This window comes from Diorhabda carinulata, chromosome 10 (assembly GCF_026250575.1).
Source record: "Diorhabda carinulata isolate Delta chromosome 10, icDioCari1.1, whole genome shotgun sequence".
NCBI lineage: Eukaryota > Metazoa > Arthropoda > Insecta > Coleoptera > Chrysomelidae > Diorhabda > Diorhabda carinulata.
Genome location: NC_079469.1, coordinates 4,839,876 through 4,859,956, shown reverse-complemented (window position 1 = coordinate 4,859,956; position 20,081 = coordinate 4,839,876). Strand labels below are relative to the sequence as shown.

At 32.7% G+C, this 20,081-nt stretch overlaps 2 protein-coding genes across 15 annotated transcripts in view; one reads left to right on the top strand and one right to left on the bottom strand.

Annotated features, from left to right (window-relative positions):
- LOC130898658 (WW domain-containing oxidoreductase) overlaps positions 1-20,081 on the bottom strand; it is a 128,827-nt gene that overhangs the window by 96,419 nt on the left and 12,327 nt on the right. For 2 of the 10 annotated variants that reach the window (XR_009059917.1, XM_057808099.1), the window contains exon 7: positions 7,634-8,887. The exons of the other annotated variants lie outside the window; for them this stretch is intronic. The gene's annotated coding sequence lies outside the window, so the exon portion shown is untranslated. Of the gene's footprint in view, positions 1-7,633; positions 8,888-20,081 lie in introns of those variants that run through there. 10 annotated transcript variants of the gene reach the window in all.
- LOC130898653 (A disintegrin and metalloproteinase with thrombospondin motifs 9) overlaps positions 1-20,081 on the top strand; it is a 196,722-nt gene that overhangs the window by 171,837 nt on the left and 4,804 nt on the right. For 3 of the 5 annotated variants that reach the window (XM_057808086.1, XM_057808084.1, XM_057808085.1), the window contains 10 exons: positions 5,350-5,583; positions 5,772-5,937; positions 8,725-8,889; positions 9,871-10,182; positions 10,241-10,357; positions 10,409-10,631; positions 11,293-11,462; positions 13,636-13,809; positions 18,152-18,373; positions 18,436-18,761. In XM_057808086.1, coding sequence (XP_057664069.1) covers positions 5,350-5,583; positions 5,772-5,937; positions 8,725-8,889; positions 9,871-10,182; positions 10,241-10,357; positions 10,409-10,631; positions 11,293-11,462; positions 13,636-13,809; positions 18,152-18,373; positions 18,436-18,761 — 2,109 coding nt within the window. The remainder of the gene's footprint in view (positions 1-5,349; positions 5,584-5,771; positions 5,938-8,724; positions 8,890-9,870; positions 10,183-10,240; positions 10,358-10,408; positions 10,632-11,292; positions 11,463-13,635; positions 13,810-18,151; positions 18,374-18,435; positions 18,762-20,081) is intronic. The other 2 variants (XM_057808089.1, XM_057808087.1) reach the window with 1 other exon arrangement.

The window sequence follows — 20,081 nt, the reverse complement described above, 5'->3', positions numbered from 1 at the left end:
TCTTGTTTAAAAATGTCTACGACGTATAGTTCGATTCCGAAACTATATTTAAAAATAATGAATTTAACCAGAAGATTTTTAAGATGTACAGAATAACCTCGTAGGTAAATAGAAAACATACAATTTATTTTCAAAATAGTGAGTGAAGTGGTAATTTGTTGATTAAAAAAATTAATTTAATTGTAGCCTTTAATAGTATTTAGAAACATTTATTTGTATGTTCTTTATCTACCACGCCACTAAACGTGAAAACCAAATAACCACATCTAATCGATGCTTGCTTCTGTCTATATAAATTTGAGGTTAATTTTATTTAAGTCAACGAGAAAGCGTCACTAGGGGAGCTCAGACTTGACTACATTGTATTTGAGGTTAAGTTCCTTAAAGTAAACGAGAAAGCGCCACTAGGGGAGCTGATGTAGAGTGAGGTTTCTGAATTGTCAAATCAAATATCACTGTTGATTAGAGATTATCAGTTGTCGGTTCATTATGGTCATGAAAGAAATTACAAAATAACAAACTCGTGAATATTTTGAAGTGCACGTTTGTCAAAAATTACCTTGAAATTTAACTTAGCCTTGTATTTTTAAAAATTTAGCTAGTAAATAAAAAAAATTGCTATTTCATTTAAAATTGGTCTAAATATGGTTGTCGAGGGTGAAATTAGTAAAAAATGTCTTCTCTGAGTTAGAATTGGTCAAAAAGTGAAGTTAGTTAAACCAAAAAAATGGATTTTCTTGTTTCAAAAATGACTTTTCCAATATTTAGTTGGACGAATGAATTCCGATTCAATAAAAAATTAATTCTTATGTCACTAATCACTTAAAAATTGTCTTCCTCAAAGTTTCATTCTCTTAAAAATAGTTTTTAAATGTTATTCTTTGGGTTAGTATTGTCAAAAATGGCTTTTCTGAGTCAAAAATTATTTTTTTTTGTAATTCTATTTTGTGAAAAAATGGCATTTCTTATTTCAATTTGGTCTAAAAATTCTTGTTACAAATTCTTCTCGGAAATAGGCTTATTTGTGTTGAGATCGCCTTTTCTGAATAATAATGTCTCTTTAAAGGTGAAAACTTCAGTATTTTGAATTAATTTATGGCTTTTCTGACTTGAAATCGGTTAATAAATTATTTTTTCGAAGTATAATTTAGCTGAAAATTGAATTTTCTGAGTCTATTTATATCAAAAAACGGATTTTTAGAGTTCGGCTTGGATAAAAAATGTCATTTCCTATTTCTGTTTGCTTGAACAAGGTCTAATCTAGTCGAAAAATGGTTTTAATGGTATTATTTTGATCAAAAAAAGCTTTTTTAATAAATTTGATCAAAAAGTTCCTTGGTTTCTTGAGGCTTCCCTAAATTCTCTAAAAAATGATTCTTGATTATGGTTTTTGATTACCTCAAAAAAAGATACTCCGCAATATAATTCATTCAAATAGAGCTTCATCAATTTTATGTTGGTTTAAAAATGGATTGTAGCAGAAAAAATTTCTGAGAAAATATTTTAAGTCGAAAATGCCTTTTCTGAACTCGAATTTGGTTAAAATTTCAATTTGATCTATTCAGTTTGGTCAAAATGGGCTTATTTCGCATTAAGGTGGTCAAAGAGTGGCTATTTCAAGTTTAACTTTATTAAAAATCTCTTCTAAGTTCGATTTGATTCATTGTTCTTCTTTGTCGATTTTGGCCAAAAACCCAATAGTTAGTGAATCGTTTGAACTTTTATTAGAAAATTTATTGATTTCCAAGTAGTTCCTACCACTTTATACACATCAAGATAAGAATTTGAACAATGCAACCTTGTCTATCCTACTCCTATTTAAACTAACGAATTAAGGAAAAAGTTTATTCACTTTGTGACACACAGCAACATCTCGCTACTTTTTATTTCATATAAATTGAATCACTACAAAAAAGGACTATAGTCGATTTGATTGCTAGGAGATTTCTTGCTCTTCATCTCCAAAATATAGACATTGGCAACATTGTTTAGTGGAAATTATGTCAAAATTTACTAAGTCTAACCAACTATAACAAGCATCCATCGTAAATTGAACTGAAATTTTTAAACAATGGGTTTTAAAAAGCTAGATTTCATCCAATTTTCATCTAAATATAGTGCACATTCACATAAATTCCATTTCCTACAAAAGAGACGGCGTTGTTAGCGACATCTAGCTTTTTATATTCATTTCTCTATGGATTTAATATCGTAACTTGAGACATTTGGTGATAATTTGACATATAAAATTTTGGAAATCGACCAAGAAATTAAATTGTTGTTATTTAACATCATAGTTTGCGAAACAAAATGATTTCTCCATATTTTAATGTGACAGTAAATAAGCACATAAAATTGTAAGTCATATTCTTTCTTACAAGCTATAACCACTTGTTTTTCATTTCTTTTCCCTTGTGCACAAAAAAGAACAGTTTGGTAGACGCTTAATCAGAAAGTTGTAAGCTCCAATATCATAAAATCCAACCTAGTTTGGAAATCCCTGGACGAGTTGAAACAGCTAGGCAAGAAAAGTAAAGTTACCCTACAAATCCCTCATAGGAACTGAACCCTTCTGTGGTATCAGCTACAAAACAATAGAAAAAGCATTGCACAAAAAGGTGGATAGGTAAACTATAACCAGAAAGATCTGATGAATGTATCAACCCCAGTAAAAACTATCTACGAATACTAACAGGAGTCCTGTCGGGGCACTGTCGCCTCTAAGGACCCCTGAAGACTATAGACTTAGCAAATAATGCAGCATTTAGATTCTGTAGCACGGAGGACGAAATCTTCTGAGCACTACAACTGGTTTCATATTAAATAGATGAGGATCTCTGGTAGCTACAGTCATCCCACACTTTGAACTGTCTAAGAGGAGTTGGAATTATCACATCAGCTATAAACACTGGATCCTCCAGTATCGCAGCAAGAAAGGGGGAAACAATAGACCTTTTGGTCGTGGTGTACATGATAAAAGAGGATCTCTGATAGCTACAGTGATTCCTCATTCTGAACTGTCTAAGAGGAGTTGGAATTATCACATCAGCTATAAACACTGGATCCTCCAGTATCGCAGCAAGAAAGGGGGGAAACAATAGACCTTTTGGTTGTGGTGTACATGATAAAAGAGGATCTCTGATAGCTAGTCATTCCTCATTCTGAACTGTCTAAGAGGAGTTGGAATTATCACATCAGCTATAAACACTGGATCCTCCAGTATCGCAGCAAGAAAGGGGGGAAACAATAGACCTTTTGGTCGTGGTGTACATGATAAAAGAGGATCTCTGATAGCTACAGTCATTCCTCATTCTGAACTGTCTAAGAGGAGTTGGAATTATCACATCAGCTATAAACACTGGATCCTCCAGTATCGCAGCAAGAAAGGGGGGAAACAATAGACCTTTTGGTTGTGGTGTACATGATAAAAGAGGATCTCTGATAGCTACAGTCATTCCTCATTCTGAACTGTCTAAGAGGAGTTGGAATTATCACATCAGCTATAAACACTGGATCCTCCAGTATCGCAGCAAGAAAGGGGGGAAACAATAGACCTTTTGGTTGTGGTGTACATGATAAAAGAGGATCTCTGATAGCTACAGTCATTCCTCATTCTGAACTGTCTAAGAGGAGTTGGAATTACCATGTCAGCTATAAACACTGGATCCTCCAGTGTCGCAGCAAGAAAGGGGGAAACAATAGACCTTTTCGTCGTGGTGTACATGATAAAAGAGGATCTCTGGTAGCTACAGTCATCCCACATTCTAAACTTTCTAAGAGAAATGGTTTTAATAGATCAGCTGTTAAGATTGGGTTCCCTAGTATCCCAAAAATATACTCTTGGGGTCGGTATACATGTTGCCCTAATATATAACAAACTTACCCAATCCGTTGGTTCCAATACCTGCTAGTTTATACAGTTTTTTACGTTAACAATAATAAAAATAGGATAAATATAAGTAATTGATGTAATTTGATTTAATTCAAATTGATAAAAAAGAAAGTTGTTTTAATTATTTTCCAACGAAAAAGTCAAAATTTAAAAAATCTGTTTGTGTTCCATTATCTTTGTAATGAATCACCCTGTATTTTTATTGAAAATATAAAATATATGCTGAATTTCAATGAAATATAATCTGATATTATCATATGCCTAAAGATTCAATTCTTAGTTGTTTTAAATGTTGGTAGATGCTGACTCAGAATAAAAAAAAATTTGGTAAAAATTTTCAAGTTTATACTGATCACTCTATATCTAAATTAAATTCATTCTAAAATTTAACGAACAATCTAGTTGAAAAATATACAACTTAAAAAAAAAGTGTATTACTCAATTTTCATAGCCAATTTCTGAACACCCCGTTTAAATTTTTTGGAAAATTTTTATAAGTTGAAAAAGCTTCAGGTATTAATCAACCAATTTCTAATAATTTTCAACTTAACTCGCTTAGTTTCCAAAAAAATTTTTTTTGTGATGCGATACACACCACTAATCAACAAAAAAACAATTAAATAACTAATTGAATGAGGCATAATTATATTTTTAATAAAATCATATCGAAATTTATTATAGATTCTAAAAATGCAATAAAAGTACAGGGTGTTTCATTAAAAGGTAGTTACGACACGTGAAAATAGTTTAATTGGAATTAAAGAATAATTCCTTATCGAAACATTTTATACATAACCTCACAAATTTGCAAACTATGAAACACATAATACCAAAAGCCGGGATCGTTCAAAATTTTTTCATAATTCAATATTTTCATGAAAATGTTTCAAGTTGTGGTACTGCATCCTTAAACGCTCAATGTAATTTGACGTTTTAACTCACAACACAAATAGAAGGTTACACACGAGGAAATTGAGTATATCCATCAGCCCTGGATGACGTCTAAGTTGGAATTTCTGGAACCGTTGTTGATATTCATACTGAACACACTGTTGACACTAACACTACACCAACATTCACGATTACACTATTTGACCCGCGTTATCGTCATCAGAGATTGAAAGTAAACTAATAACTAATGAGTTTACTTACCTTAAATTTTCCCACCAATAAACCTTGTCTCGCGAAAATAATTGTAAATTTCCTCCTTCCAAGGAGGGAAATTTTCGCTTGACAAGATTTATTAGTGGGAGAATTTAAGATAAGTAAACTCATTAGTTATTAGTTTACCTCGGGTCTCTGAAGACGATAACATGGTTATCGAAATGCGCGTCAAACAGTGTAATTGTGAGTGTTGATGGGAACAGTGTGTTCACCTATATGACGTATTTTCAAATTTGGCAACGTCGTCATACACGCAGTTAATATTTGAAGATATAATCCTGAATCAATTACAGTTATGGTTGGCAGATAACTCAGAATCAAGTTTGGTCGAAGTGCAATTCCATTTGCGAAGGTAAATCCTTCAGAACTCCGATATGTGTAGATTTGACAACGCAGGCCGAAGTTCCGACAACGTTTTGCGATAACTTGGACGAAAGTCAAGTGCAAAAACGAGATTGCAACATGAATTGTCAGTTGACTTGGAATATTGATTGGAGAAGCGAATGTTCACCGCAGTGCGGAAAGGGGTAAGTGAATTTAAACATATACAGAATGTCGAAAAAGTCTCCTTTCAGACCCAAATTACACATACAATGTGTCTAAAATATATACATAAATCAAATTAGGTTAGATGAATTTTTAAAAATCGCAGTTGTTTGATAGGAGAGTTTCTCAACACCCTGTATAAAGTATAATTTACTGAAAATTTTTTTAGGATTCGAAATATCCATTACAACTGTATGAAGATGGACAAGAATAATCCATCGTACAATGAACGTGTCAATGACAGACATTGTACCGTTTTACCAAGACCCCCTGCAATGGAATCTTGCAATACTGTCTGCAATACAACAAGATGGAACTATTCTCCATGGTCAGAGGTAAGTAGGTGAAGGGTAAGGGATAAATAAATATACAAGAAAAAATAGAAACCAAAAGTATAATCAAATAGAGAAAAATAAGTATCCAGACATTTATTAAGAAGAGAATGAAGAAAACAATGAAAAGTATAAAGAAATGGATTTGGAGATGCTGTGAAGAAAAAGTGAAAGACCAATAGCAAAATTTATTGAACAGGGCCGAAGAGAGGAAAAGAACGAAGAATCTAGTACTAAAGGAAGCAATAACAAAGCAGTACAGAAAGAAATCAATAAAGAAAGCAATTATATAATGAAGAAATCGATTTGGAGTAGATGTAAAAGACTAAAAGCAAAAACTGATTGAGCAGGATCAAATAGAAGAAAGGATTTAGTACGAACGGAACGAATAAGAAAGCGGTTTACAAAGAAATAAATAAAGAAACCCATGAAAATAATAAAGAAATCCATTTGGAGAAGCTGTGAGAGGAAATCAAAGACCAAGAAGCAAAAATTGATTGAGCACACATCAAATAGAAGGAAAGAAAGGTTATAGTACGAAAGAAACGAAGAAGAAAGCAGTTTACAAAGAAATAAATAAAGAAACCCATGAAAATAATAAAGAAATCCATTTGGAGAAGCTGTGAGAGGAGATCAAAGACCAAGAAGCAAAAATTGATTGAGCACACATCAAATAGAAGAAAAGAAAGGTTATAGTACGAAAGAAACGAAGAAGAAAGCAGTTTACAAAGAAATAAATAAATAATCAAATAGAGGAAAAGAAAAACTATAAAATAATGAAAAAATCCGATTGGTGAAGCTGTGAAGAAGAAATAAAAAGATCAAAAGCAACAAAATTGATTGTGTGAAAAAGAAGAGAAATGTCAATGTAAAGGAAGAAAGAATCTAGCAAAAAGGAACAAATGAGAAAGGATAAAGAAATTGACTTGGAAAAGCTGTAAAGTAAAAGGAAAAAACCAAAAGTGAAATAGGTTATGTATATAGAGAAAAAATAGTCAAGTAAAATAAATAAGAATCTAGCACACAAGGAATAAATAAGAAAACAGTTTATAAAGAAATTAATAAAGAAAAGCTAGTAAGAAGATGAGAACAAAGAAGAATCTGGGACGAAATGAACAAATAAATAAATTGATTGAATGAAAAGGAAAAGAAATAGTCATTGTAAAGAAAGAATCCAGCAAAAAAGGAACGAATGAGAAAGCAATTTAAAAACAATAAGTAGAGAAAATGATAGAAAAAAATAGTCAAGGTAAAATAATCCAGCATACAAGGTTCAAAAAAGAAAACAGTTGATAAATAAATAAATAAATAAAGCAAACAATAAAACCGATAAAGAAATCGATTTTGGAAAGAGGTAAAGAAAAAGTGAAAAACCAAAAGCAAAACTGATTGACTAGGATCAAATAAAGAAAAAGAAATAGTCAAGGTAAAAAAGGAAGAATCTAGAACGAAAAGAGCAGATAATAAAGCAATTTATGAAGAAATTAATAAAGAAAACGGTAAAAAAGGATAAAGAAATCGAATTTGAAAAGCTAGTGAGAAGATGAAAACAAAGAAGAAAGAAATGGACAAATAAATAAAGAAAATAACAAAAAGTAAAAAGATTTAGATAAGAACAAGTGAAAAAAATTTAAACAGAACAAAAGAAATATTTCATCATGGAGGGTAAAATCGTATTCGGTCAAATATAAACAATAAATAATCACACATAAATATATTTTGACACATATCTTACTACGACAACTCGTAAACATCGTTAATACCTTCATTAATAACTTCAAATAGATATATTGGTGTTTTGTTTTTTCAGTCTGTTTAGTTGTACCCTTAATAAATAATTGGTTCGTTTTAAGGATTTTTTTTTTGAAAAATTGACGCACTCGAGCGAAAAGAAGAATGTCAAAAATAAACTCGGCTTCAGAAAAAATTAAATTCATAGTAGTATTTTCGTCTTTTATATTGGTTGTGAGCCAATCTTCAAAAAAAAAAACAATACAAATATGGTCGGAGTTACGAGGAGTTCGATTCTATAAGTTTTTGGTCGGTTATTTTTCTCAATAATCTAATATTAATTTTTTTTATATCGACAATAATTGATTTTGTAGTTACAGATATACAACAAACATTTTTTTATAATATAAGAAGGAAAAAATAATAAAATTTAGTGAAATAACGAAAAATAAACTTTAAAATCAATGAATATGACAGTGAAACATCCCCTCACACTGAGAAACTGAATTTTTCTACACAATTATGTTTTCAAGCAAACTCAAATTGATTTTGATAAGTTGTAGACCCAATTTGAAGACTAAAATTAGGCCAATTTGAGCGAATTTTTGAAATTTTCAGGAAAATAATAAAATTAAGTAAAATAACGAAAAATAAACTTTAAAATCAATAAATATGACAGTGAAACATCCCCTCACACTGAGAAACTGAATTTTTCTACACAATTATGTTTTCAAGCAAACTCAAATTGATTTTGATAAGTTGTAGACCCAATTTGAAGACTAAAATTAGGCCAATTTGAGCGAATTTTTGAAATTTTCAAGAAAATAATAAAATTAAGTAAAATAACGAAAAATAAATTTTAAAATGAATAAATATGACAGTAAGCCATCTCTTTACACAAAGAAACTAAATTGTTTTCAAACAATTGTTTTTTAAAACAAAAACAAAGTGATTTCGTTAGCCCCAAATACAAGTACTTTCTTAAAAAGTTAATATTCTCACATTCTAACCTCTAATCTACCAATTCAACATTCAAAATTTTTTATTTCTTCTTTTCAGTGTAGTAAAACCTGCGGGGGTGGTATACAAAGAAGAACAGCAAAATGCGTGGACTATAATTATACACCTATAGATGATTCCTATTGTAACGACAGCGAAATGGTCACAAATCAGATTTGTAACACTGAAAACTGCCCTGAATGGATCTTGGCCGAAAATTCATCTGTAAGTAGTAAAGAAAATATTATTATTTATTTAATAAGACTAAATCATTGAAATTTATTCATTTTTGATCCTGTTATTATCAACTTTATAGAAGTAAATTCACTAATTACTTATCTATAGCCATTCCTATGGCTAACCATACTCTTCGGCTACAGTATATGTTTTAAAATCAAGGATAGGATTTAAAAAGCAAAATAACAAACTAATACGAGAGAAGGAAATAAATAGGAAAATTGAAAATGCCAACAAAGTATATTATGTTCTGGTCAATAGATTAATTCATAAATAGAGAAATTTCAAGAGAAACCATGTGTCTCCAAAGCTTAGGTGCTAAATTAGCAACAAAAAACAAAATACAAGCTCCAGAGATGAAATATTTGATAAGAGTAAAAAGAGTGACAAGAAAGTATAGAATTAGAGAAGAGCTGCAACTAATACCGGTCATTGAATTCATTGAAAAAAGGCAGTGGAGCTGACATGGGCATCCAGAGAATGAGCAATTCAAAACAAGTAAAAAAAGTTTGGCCAGCAAATGGGCAACAATAAATAAACAGAGGAAAACCAAAAGAAACATGGGACGAAGTGATAAGAAAAGTTTTGAAGAAGAAAAATGGAGCGAGCCTTACATCCTGGAGGGTAGAAGGGAATTTAATTATATATAAATCTTTCCAAGCTAGATTATAAGCGTTTTCGTAGTGGGATTGTGGCAAAATTAAACACCAATATATTACCAAGCTTTCGAATACTTATGTATTCATCGTCTGGGTATTAATCAGTTGAGTATTGCGTCAATTTGAATATTGATTTTTGAAATCGATGAATTCAATATTTTTTAAAAGAACCAACGAATTTGAAAACGTTACGTTTTTTAACTAATAAATTAGTACAATTTGGTGTTTAATTTTGCCACAATCCCACCACAAAAACGCTTATATGTACATCCCTCAAAGTGAAGCTGTTAACTTATATTTTTGTTTATAGTGCTCATCAGTTTGCGGTGGAGGTTATCGAAATCTAACCTATTATTGTACCCTCGATGGTAGGATTCACGATAATCATGATTGTGATTTGAGTAAGAAACCTGACGATAGGGAAATTTGTAACGAACAGGACTGCGGAATTTGGGCGCCGTTAAATAGTTATCATCCATGTTCTGTTACTTGCGGTATGGGAATCGAAAGGAGGATGTTCGTTTGCATGAAACCGGATTATTCTGGAACTTTAGATGATATATATTGTAAAAATCTTTTGTTACCTACAGAGACCAGAATGTGTACTAAACCGCCGTGTGAAGTAAGACTGCCAATAACTCGTATAAAAATCGAAATTTATTTTTTTTTATTTATTTCAGTCCTATCCGTTTTATACTAGAAGAGGTTCTATAATTAATGATGTCGACAATACCATAATGGGAAATTCTTTTTCTACATACCACACCTACAGATGGGTTGCGGAAGATTGGTCAGATGTGAGTAGTTACACATAATCGTTTCTATTCGAGTCAATATATCATTTTCAGTGTTCTGAAACTTGTGGTGATAACGGAAGGAAAAAACAATTATTTAGATGTTTGGATAATGCGGGAATAGAAAATTACCACATGTGCGACCCCAATTTGAAGCCCAACAACGTCAGGAGATGTAATCAAAGTCCTTGTCCTAGATGGATAACTGGAGATTGGAGTCCTAACTGTGATGGCAACTGTGAAAAATACAGACAAGTCAAATGTGCAGATCATTTAGGTAATTATATGAAATATTAGAAAATATTCCTTCTCCATTTTATAGTTGGAATGTGTAAATCGACATTTGGTTTAGTGGTAGTTTGATGATGAGGTTGATGAGGGTTGTGATCACACCATTATCTCATCCAGAGGTTGTGATCAGAGTTGCCGTCGGGTAGCAATGTCGTCGACCACTTGAATTTTGTAAGGCTGACGATGGCCGCAAGATCATTCTACCTAAAGCAACGAGAGGCAGACGCAGTTGCAGCCGAACTAGTTGACGTTGCACATAGTAACGTCATCTCTAATCGAGTAGCCGAACTATTTTGTATTGTATGTAAACTTTGCATTGTTTCTCGATTATTCGCCACGTTCCTCGCCACGCGGAGCTTTGTGGGAGTTTCTGGGGGGCTGCTGGGCCAATGTCGTAATTTTTCCGATGAATATATAGATATTTAAATTCATGTAAATAGATTTTTGTTGTTTTATTTACTCCAAACCAAACCCGCCTCAAAACTAAATCCTGACTACGCCCGTGGATGACGCTATATTTCAAGATTAGCTATAATTAAATTTTAATTTTCGGTCTAATTTAATAGAAACTAATTTCCTAAGACGATTTTTCAAGAAAAATAAATAAAAAGGTCTAAAAAGTTGAAGAAATTTAATTTTAATTTCAGGTCACATCATTGAGGATTATCATTGTGATAATTCCAATAAACCAAAGAATTCAACGAAATGTAAGTTGTCGGAATGTCCCCATATCACCAACGCAGTATCAAGAAGATACTTCGATTCATCGGAAAAGGGTGAGGTACGATATAAGTGGAAAGTAGGAAAATGGAAACCAGTAAGTTTTATATACAGATTAATCAGTTTCTATGTAAATTTTGTATCAATTGAAAAATTTTATGATAAGTTGGTACATTAGAAGTAATAATTCACTGAATTTCAACGGAATTCACAATAAAAACATTGAAATTGTTTCAAATTTCAAGGATTACAGTCAGAGTGAGGTCCTCAAGAATATACTGTCAAAATTTGTTATCAAAAAGACGTTTGAAAAATATTGAGGATGCCATAATGTTGTACGGTTCAATTTTATTAGGAAACGAAGACATTATACAGGGTTTATTCTGAAAGTAGTAAGACTCTTTATTTTTAAACTAGTTGTTATGAAAAGTGGAATGCTGTGTAGCATGGTGCGTTGTCATGATGTAGTCTCCAATTGTAATTGATGGCTGAGAATTTCTACCTGAAAAATTTCATTAATTATTTTTGTTCAGGTAGGTCGAAATCTTTGAGGATGACATCATATCGACCAAAAAAGCTTGCTTGAATTTGGATATTTTTGGTTTCTTAGTGCATGGAGAAGATGGGGTGTGTCATTACAAGCTCTACCACTTGCTCTTTGCGCCATAATCAAATAACTACCCCACATTGTCCCAGAAGAAGATTTGACAAAACTCGCAGTACCAACTTTCTGTCTCGATCTCAAGAATTTAGGTTGTGTTCAAGAAATTTCTCTCAAGCGACACATTTTGGTCTTTGTTGGATGGGCGTCCAGAGCGGTCACCTTTTCGGAACAGCTTGTGTCAAAAATATCCGATCTAGCCATGTCGGTATTACTGTAGGCCTCTTTAATCATGTCCTGAGTCTCTTTGCCCGTTTTACCAAGCTTTACATTAAATTTAATCACCTATTGTTGCTACAGTAACCGCTTCATGATTCTACGTGACGAGGTATTTCGACAGGGGTTCGCAATTCAAACGATCTGCTCAAGTCAACGGCAGATTTTTGTCCGCGTTTGCAATACCCCTCTCCTTCAATAGTCTGCATATTCGATGGGGAAAGAACCATACTACTATTTACAGAAAAAACCCTGTATTCCTTTAAATGAAATTCTCTCAAAGCAGTAGTAGCAATATAGTCGATTGCTTGTCAAAAACATTCAAACTTTGACAATTACACATTAAAATGACATTTAACGTGACAGACTTCTCTGCACTAGCGCCACCAATGGCAAATTTAAATTGAAAAAATGCAGGAATGATAAAACCGAAATGTAAAGGTCCTTGGAAAATAATTTGAACTGTCGTTTTCTGGCTATTTAAGTAAGAAAATTTTTAACTACAAGTTCCTACAACGATTAGTTTTAGGAATCCAACATTTTGTATTGGTATCTAGTCACTAGAAAGAACGTTTTTGAATTAAATGATTCCCTTAATCCTTTTTTAATAAAAGTTTGCGCTTACTTCCGTATCTATCCGGTTTAGGATCATAATAAAAACACGTTGATTTAACGTTTTCGAGGTTGTACAATCTATTTATCGATGCCACATACAACTGAAACTAGTACTTCCGGTTGTACCAATAATTGGATTAATTTACTTCCGTGACGGTTCTTTGAATTGGATTTACGAATAAACCGAAAGGTTTTTATTTAGGGAGCTGAACTAAAGAGAGAAAAGAGAAAACAAGTTAAAAATAATTGTTATTCAAGTTGTTATTTACTTAATTTTTATTTACATTCGAATTGAGAGCTGTATGATGTTGTTAGGTATACCGATATCCATTTTAAGTTAGGTTAGGATCTTAATTAGGATATTTCACTATGAAATGCGATGTTTTTAAGATGAAGAACCGCCGTTTCCTGTCATACATACATTTAAGTAAAAAAATCAAACAGGAAATCTACGACTTTTGGTAAAAAACCAGAAATACTAATTTACCACATCTATGACGTCGATAAATGGATTCTGCGACTTCGATAACGCCTAATTAGAGTGTTTTTTCTATCTATATAGTAACTTTATGATTTCAAATAAGCAAAAATTTTAAACAAACAGTGCCTTTTTACATTTACGTTTACATAACCTAAAAATTGTACCAACTTATCACGCGCGGCAATATTAGCTCTGCTCTATTATTTCCGGTGTAAATAAAATAGCAAAACAGCTTCTTTTTTACTAACAACAACGCATTATATCGACACCGTTAAACACGTTTTTGTTTTACCGAAGTGCTCCAACTTATGTGGCAAAGGTACTAGGAGACGTCACGTAGAGTGCGAGGATGTGCTTAACGACATCACCGTAGTTGACACTTTATGCAGACATTTGAAAAAACCACAAATCACCAAGTCTTGCGAACGATACAGCTGCAAATATGCGTGGATTGAAGGGTATTGGTCAGCTGTAAGTTTATATTTTTTATGGATTGGATGTTATTTAAAAAAAAAAAAAGGAAAATACACCTTTCTGTCATGTTTTTTCTATATATAACGACTGGGTGCTGTAAAAATACGGATAATAATTGAAATTTTATTCAAAATATACGGGTAAACGCTTTAAAACAAATTAATAATTGAAATGAGATTTTTTTATATGAAATACATATACATTGAGGTCATAAAGTGATAGAAATAAATTGGGGACTCCGCTACATTGACATGCATTCATCTAATATAACATCGAAGCACTTTTAGAATGTTTCTCTCGTACTATTCTGTAGTATCAATCACATTATACTGAATCTGGCGAGTGTGTGGGTATTTTTTATAGGATAACGATTCTCTGAGACCTAAAAGATCTGTTCTACTTCCTCCCCCACTCAGTTTCCATGATTGTTCTACTTCCTCCTCCACTCAGTTTCCATGATATAACATCGAAGCATTTCTAGAAGGTTTCTCTCGATCTATTCTGTAGTGTGAGTTACATTGTACTAAATCTGGCGAGTGTGTGGGTATTTTTTATAGGATAACGATTATCTGACACCTAAAAGATCTGTTCTACTTCCTCCTCCACTCAGTTTCCATGATTGTTCTACTTCCTCCTCCACTCAGTTTCCATGATTGTTCCACTTCCTCCTCTAATCAGTTTCCATGATTGTTCTACTTTCTCCTTCACTCAGTTTCCATGATATAACATCGAAGCATTTCTAGAAGGTTTCTCTCGGTCTATTCTGTAGTGTGAGTTACATTGTACTAAATCTGGCGAGTGTGTGTGTGTTTGTTTTATGGAATAAAGATTCATTGAGACCTGAAAGATCTGTTTTACTTCCTCCTCTGCACAGTTTCCAAGAATATTTCCATTTCTATTTTTGCTTATATCCTTTAATAGGTCCTCAAACATATTGCTCGAACGCTATTTTTAAGTTAAGAACGCCATGCTTAACTGACTTTGAATCGTTCATACCATAGACAGTTTTGTTAATTTCTTTAGCTATTTTTTCAGTTTGATAAAAGTTAAATGTTAAATTCCGTCTAAATCACTCCACAAGAATGAAGATAAGGGTTGTTTCAACTTCAATATCTTTCAATCAAAGTGAATGATTCATAATATTAAATATTTCTTGGTTGATTTACTTTGGAATTTCCAAATACAGTACTGATTATGACTGTTGTTTTTAAGTTTAGCAACTATTGTTGTATTTTTTTCAATCACACAATTACACAGGGTGATTTGACAAGTATTTTTACATTAAACAGTTATTTAAAACAACAGAAGGGTATGATTCCTGATAAATGTTTTTATTTCATTTCGGTGATGGATCAGACTCGAAGGTGATCAATTAAAATGATTTTACAACTTACAACACCAAATACGCACAATTGAACGCTTCTACTAATCGCTAATTTTCCTATTACTTCACTAGTATCTCCAAATTTTTTTTCGCTACTCATTTATATCAAAAAAATATTTTTGTTCAACTTTGGTCCAACTCCAAAACGTAATGCGTCACATTTTGTAGGATTACATTTGGACCTTGTTTTTTGTGTCCAAATTCTCATAGTTTCTAGGTTAATCTAATCAAGTTTTTCCATGTAACAACTGATTTCTATATTTTTTCCTTATATTCTATCTAACTTCAAATTATTCAAATCTTACTTAACGAGCAGACAGTTCGGAACCAGAACTAATGGAGAAGTCTCAGACACTTTCCCGATTAAATCTGGGGTACCACAAGGCAGTTTTCTGTGGCATTTTTGTATTTACTTTACACATCAGATCACCCTAGGACAATAATTTTATCAAATCATGAAGATCCTGCTCACCTTCAACATCACTTAAACCTCTTAGAAGATCGGACGAAGAAATTAGAATAAATTTGCATAAATAACATTCTGTTTAAGAAATAATCAAAGTCCATCAGTCACTATCACTAGCGAAGATAGTGATACAAATTTATGAAATCATCCCACTTTCATTTGTCGTTGACAAGTTTGGGAACTTTCCAATTTATCTGGGGGTTTGAAATGGGTCAAAATCGTTTCGAAGTTAAAGATACAATGTAATAATACCAGAAACATATTGAGTCCGTTACCTTGGAATCAATCTGGATCCAGAACTTAACTGGAAAGAGGAAACAAACTGATTTGCGCTCCAAAGAGTTATATTGGTTACCAGAAAAAATCTATGGAAAACAAGATTATGATAAAACCCATGGATTTATGGCATAAAACATCGGGGTTGTGTCAGTATATTAAGTATTGCTATCCTCCAATGGATCCAATCCAATATGGTGAATGCACCTTGGAATTTATCGAATGATAGTCTCCTCAAAAATCAGATATTAGCATATCGTACAACACAGCAGAAATCCAGAAGCATAACTGCAAATATCTTGAACTACTAGGACATGGGAATCCTTCAAAAGAACCATTCCTAGGGTCAAAAATGAGAAAGACGACTCCCTATAGATCTTAAATGAAATATAGAGGTCCTTTCACTGGAAGAGCCTTCATCGTACCATTGGCTAACTTAGAGATACTGGATTCAACGGCAGTCAATTAGCTTATAGAATAGTTTTTTATTCCTCTCGTTGATTGATTGTATAAATATGTGAAAACGTTGAAACTTTTTCATCTTAATTTGAATTTTTATTCCTTTAAGTCTTGTTTTTCTGCCTATTTTTTTAATTCTTCTTTTTCTCTATAGTTTGGTCTTTACCTATTACGTAGTTATAGAATATTCTGGAGTATTCTAAAGCATTTAAGAGAATAATCTAATGCCTCTGATTAACTACAGAGTGCGCCAGTCAATCCTAAATTTTTGAAATGACTGTTATTGTTATAATCTTATGTGTATTACAAAGCACAAGTGTAATTAATCGACGTTTGAAATAATAGATGGCGTCCTTTCCGATTAATGTATTCTTTATTCTTCTTTTTTTTTACTTGAGATTTAGTCTTGTTTCTTCTACTATTCGGTCTCTTGAGAAGTAGATGTCCAGCTTTGGTGTCATCTCTTGGGAAGTCAGCCGTGAGATCTCCTGGAAGTTGGTTTTATATCCTTTGCCCATTTATACCGCTAATCTTCCAACATTTTTTCGAGTTGCTATCTCCAATATCGTCGTCACGACGTGAATCGTATCGTATCTTATAGTTTTGCTTCTTATTTCATCTCTCAGGCTCATTTCTTCAATAGTTCTCAATGTTTTATGTCTGCTGCCCTCATCATAGGTCTTGCATTTGTGCAGACGATTTCTGCATCACGTCAAGAGAAATTCTCGAGATTTCCAATCGGACTTTTTCCTTGAGAACCTGAACTGTACGGGGTTGTTCTTCGTATAATTCACTTTTCAAGAACGCCCACAAGAAAAAATCACATAGTGTGCGGTCGTGTGGTAGGGGATGCCAAGGAGTCGCTCCGTTTCGGGAAAATCTCATTAACAATATTCATGCTCACACGAGCTGTGTGGCCTGTGGCTCCGTTTTGACGAAGTTGAGGATTGAAAAATGTTCTCAACTTTTCCGACAACCTCTCTGGGTTCACGGTAACAGACTGCCCCGTTTTATTTTCGACCTATGATTCTCGATGGCACATCAAACTATTGCTGAAGTTGACAACTCCAGTGCTTGAAGCGTTGTTTGTTCACAAATCTCGAGAGATGAAAATTTGCCTCGTCTTCATCCAGAGGTTATAAAAAATCTACTCATTTTCTTCAAACATGCCCCAAAAAAGTTTCGCAGTATTATCATCGTTTTCGTTCAATGCCTGAACCTCCTTTTAAATTTTGTAAGGGCGAAGGTGCAAATCCGACCTCAAGATCATTCGGACAGACCGTTCAACGTTAACCTTCGCGAGCTTCTACCTACAGCAACCTTCACGCGTTCAATATTCTCAGGAGTTCGAACGGATCTAGTACTGCGCCCTTATCTATTCGGTGTTTCATCGATATTTTCAAAATTTGTCACCCACAACTTTATTGAATTTAGAACTAGGCACTGACTGATAGTCAGATAGTCATTTCAAAAATGCAGGATTCACTGTTATACCCTATATAAAACCAGGTGGACGACATACACAGATGAATTTTCAAGAAACGTCGCGTTAATTTGTATAGTTTTTTGATACTATTAAAAATTATATATAGTATATTGTAAAAACAAATGCAGGCTTTGAAGCATGTGCATGACTCTACTGTAGTTGCTTTCATGAGCTTGAATTTTTTTTAAATAAATTTAATTAGTATTAACCATAAATCAAATGTAGTGTTAGATACTTTTCTAGTATTAATTTATAATAAAATGTGTAGTGTTCCGCTTCCTGCGGTGACGGTATCAAAAAACGAAATGTCACTTGTCATCGAGTATACAAAGGAGGTGCCATAGATCCAGTACCGTTACCGGATATATATCAGAACAAAATTAATCATCAGAATTACTGTTCGATTTATAATAAACCAACCACGACTGCTAAATGCATTTTATCATACTGCGGAGACCAATACGTATGGAAACCGGAACCGTGGAGACAAGTAATTTATTAACAAAACAATTATATAAATATTTCGATTAAATATTCAAATTAATTTTTTAGTGTTCGCATCATTGCGGTAAAAAAGGTCGTCAGATCCGATTGGTACCTTGCGTGAATATTCGGAACAATCAAAGAGTAGAAAAATCATATTGTCGCGCCAATCTGAGACCGCCGAGGAAAAGAAAATGCAACCAATGGAGATGTTTGCACAAAAGCTGCAAGGAATTGAAAAGAGCCACGGGAACGAAAGTCAACAAGGATTACATCATTTCCATACAGGGACGACCAGTTAATATCCATTGTTATAAAATGGACACGCCTGAACCGTTGGAATACATCAGTTTGAATTCTGATACTACTAATTATGCGGAGATGTACGACAAAAGGTATGTTCGCAAATAATATTTATAATAAAAAGGCGGGGTATATTTATACACACTATCACTAAGCTATTCACTAATACGTAAAACACTAATTTATTTAAATACACCGTTTGTTTTCAGTATTTCCCTAAAATTCCATAACTTTTAGTAAAATCTTAATTCAGCCAGATCTGGCAACGCTGCAAGCGTGGCGACGCAGAATACAGCCCCCTGCTCTCCGCGCTCTAGCTTAGAGACAAGTAGAGTTTAAAATTTGCGTTAAAAATGGTTGAGTAGCCAGATGGTCTAAAGAATAAAACGGCCTAGAAACCAATAATGTGTCTAAAATGTCACGAAACCGATCCAGAATTACTCAAAAAATTCCAAAAATTAACTAAAATGGTATAAAGTATTTCAAAAACCTTTTTGAATTATTCAAAATATTCCAAAAACGAACTAAAATGGTCTAAAGTGTTTCAAAAACGATCTAGAATAATTCAAAAGTTTCCAAAAACGAACTAATATGGCCTAGAGAATTTCAAAACGATCTAGAATTATTCAAAATGATCCAAAAATGAACTAAAGTGATCTAAAGTGTTCCAAATTGTTCTAGAATTACTCAAAATGTTCCAAAACCGAACTGAAAGATCTAAAGAATTCCAAAAACAATCTAGAGCGATTCGAATCGACCTAGAAATCTATAATGTGCCTAAAGTGTTTCAAAAACGATCTAGAATTACTCAAACTGTTCCAAAAACGAACTAAAAGGGTATAAAGAATTCTAAAAACGATTTAGAATGATTCAAAATGTTACAAAAACGGCCTAGAAACCTATAATGTTTCTAAAATGTCACAAAAACGATCTAGAATTACTCAAAATGTTCCAAAAACGAACTAAAATGGTATAAAGTGTTTCAAAAACGATCTAGAATAATTCAAAAGTTTCCAAAAACGAACTAATATGGCCTAGAGAATTTCAAAACGATCTAGAATTATTCAAAATGATCCAAAAACGAACTAAAATGATCTAAAGTGTCCAAAATGATCTAGAATTACTCAAAATGTTCCAAAACCGAACTAAAAGATCTAAAAGATTCCAAAAACAATCTAGAATTATTCAAAACCGATTCAGAATTACTCAAATTTTCCAAAAAGAGCTAAAATGGTCTAAAGTGTTCCAAAAACGATCAGTTAAAATGTTATAAACATTCAGACATTAAAATAATGGTATATATATATGTATATGATGTTACCACTAATAAGGCTAATAACCGTTGCTGATAAAAACAGCGCGATGTTGCCAGATATAAAAGAAAAACATGACTGACAGTGAATTTTTTACTA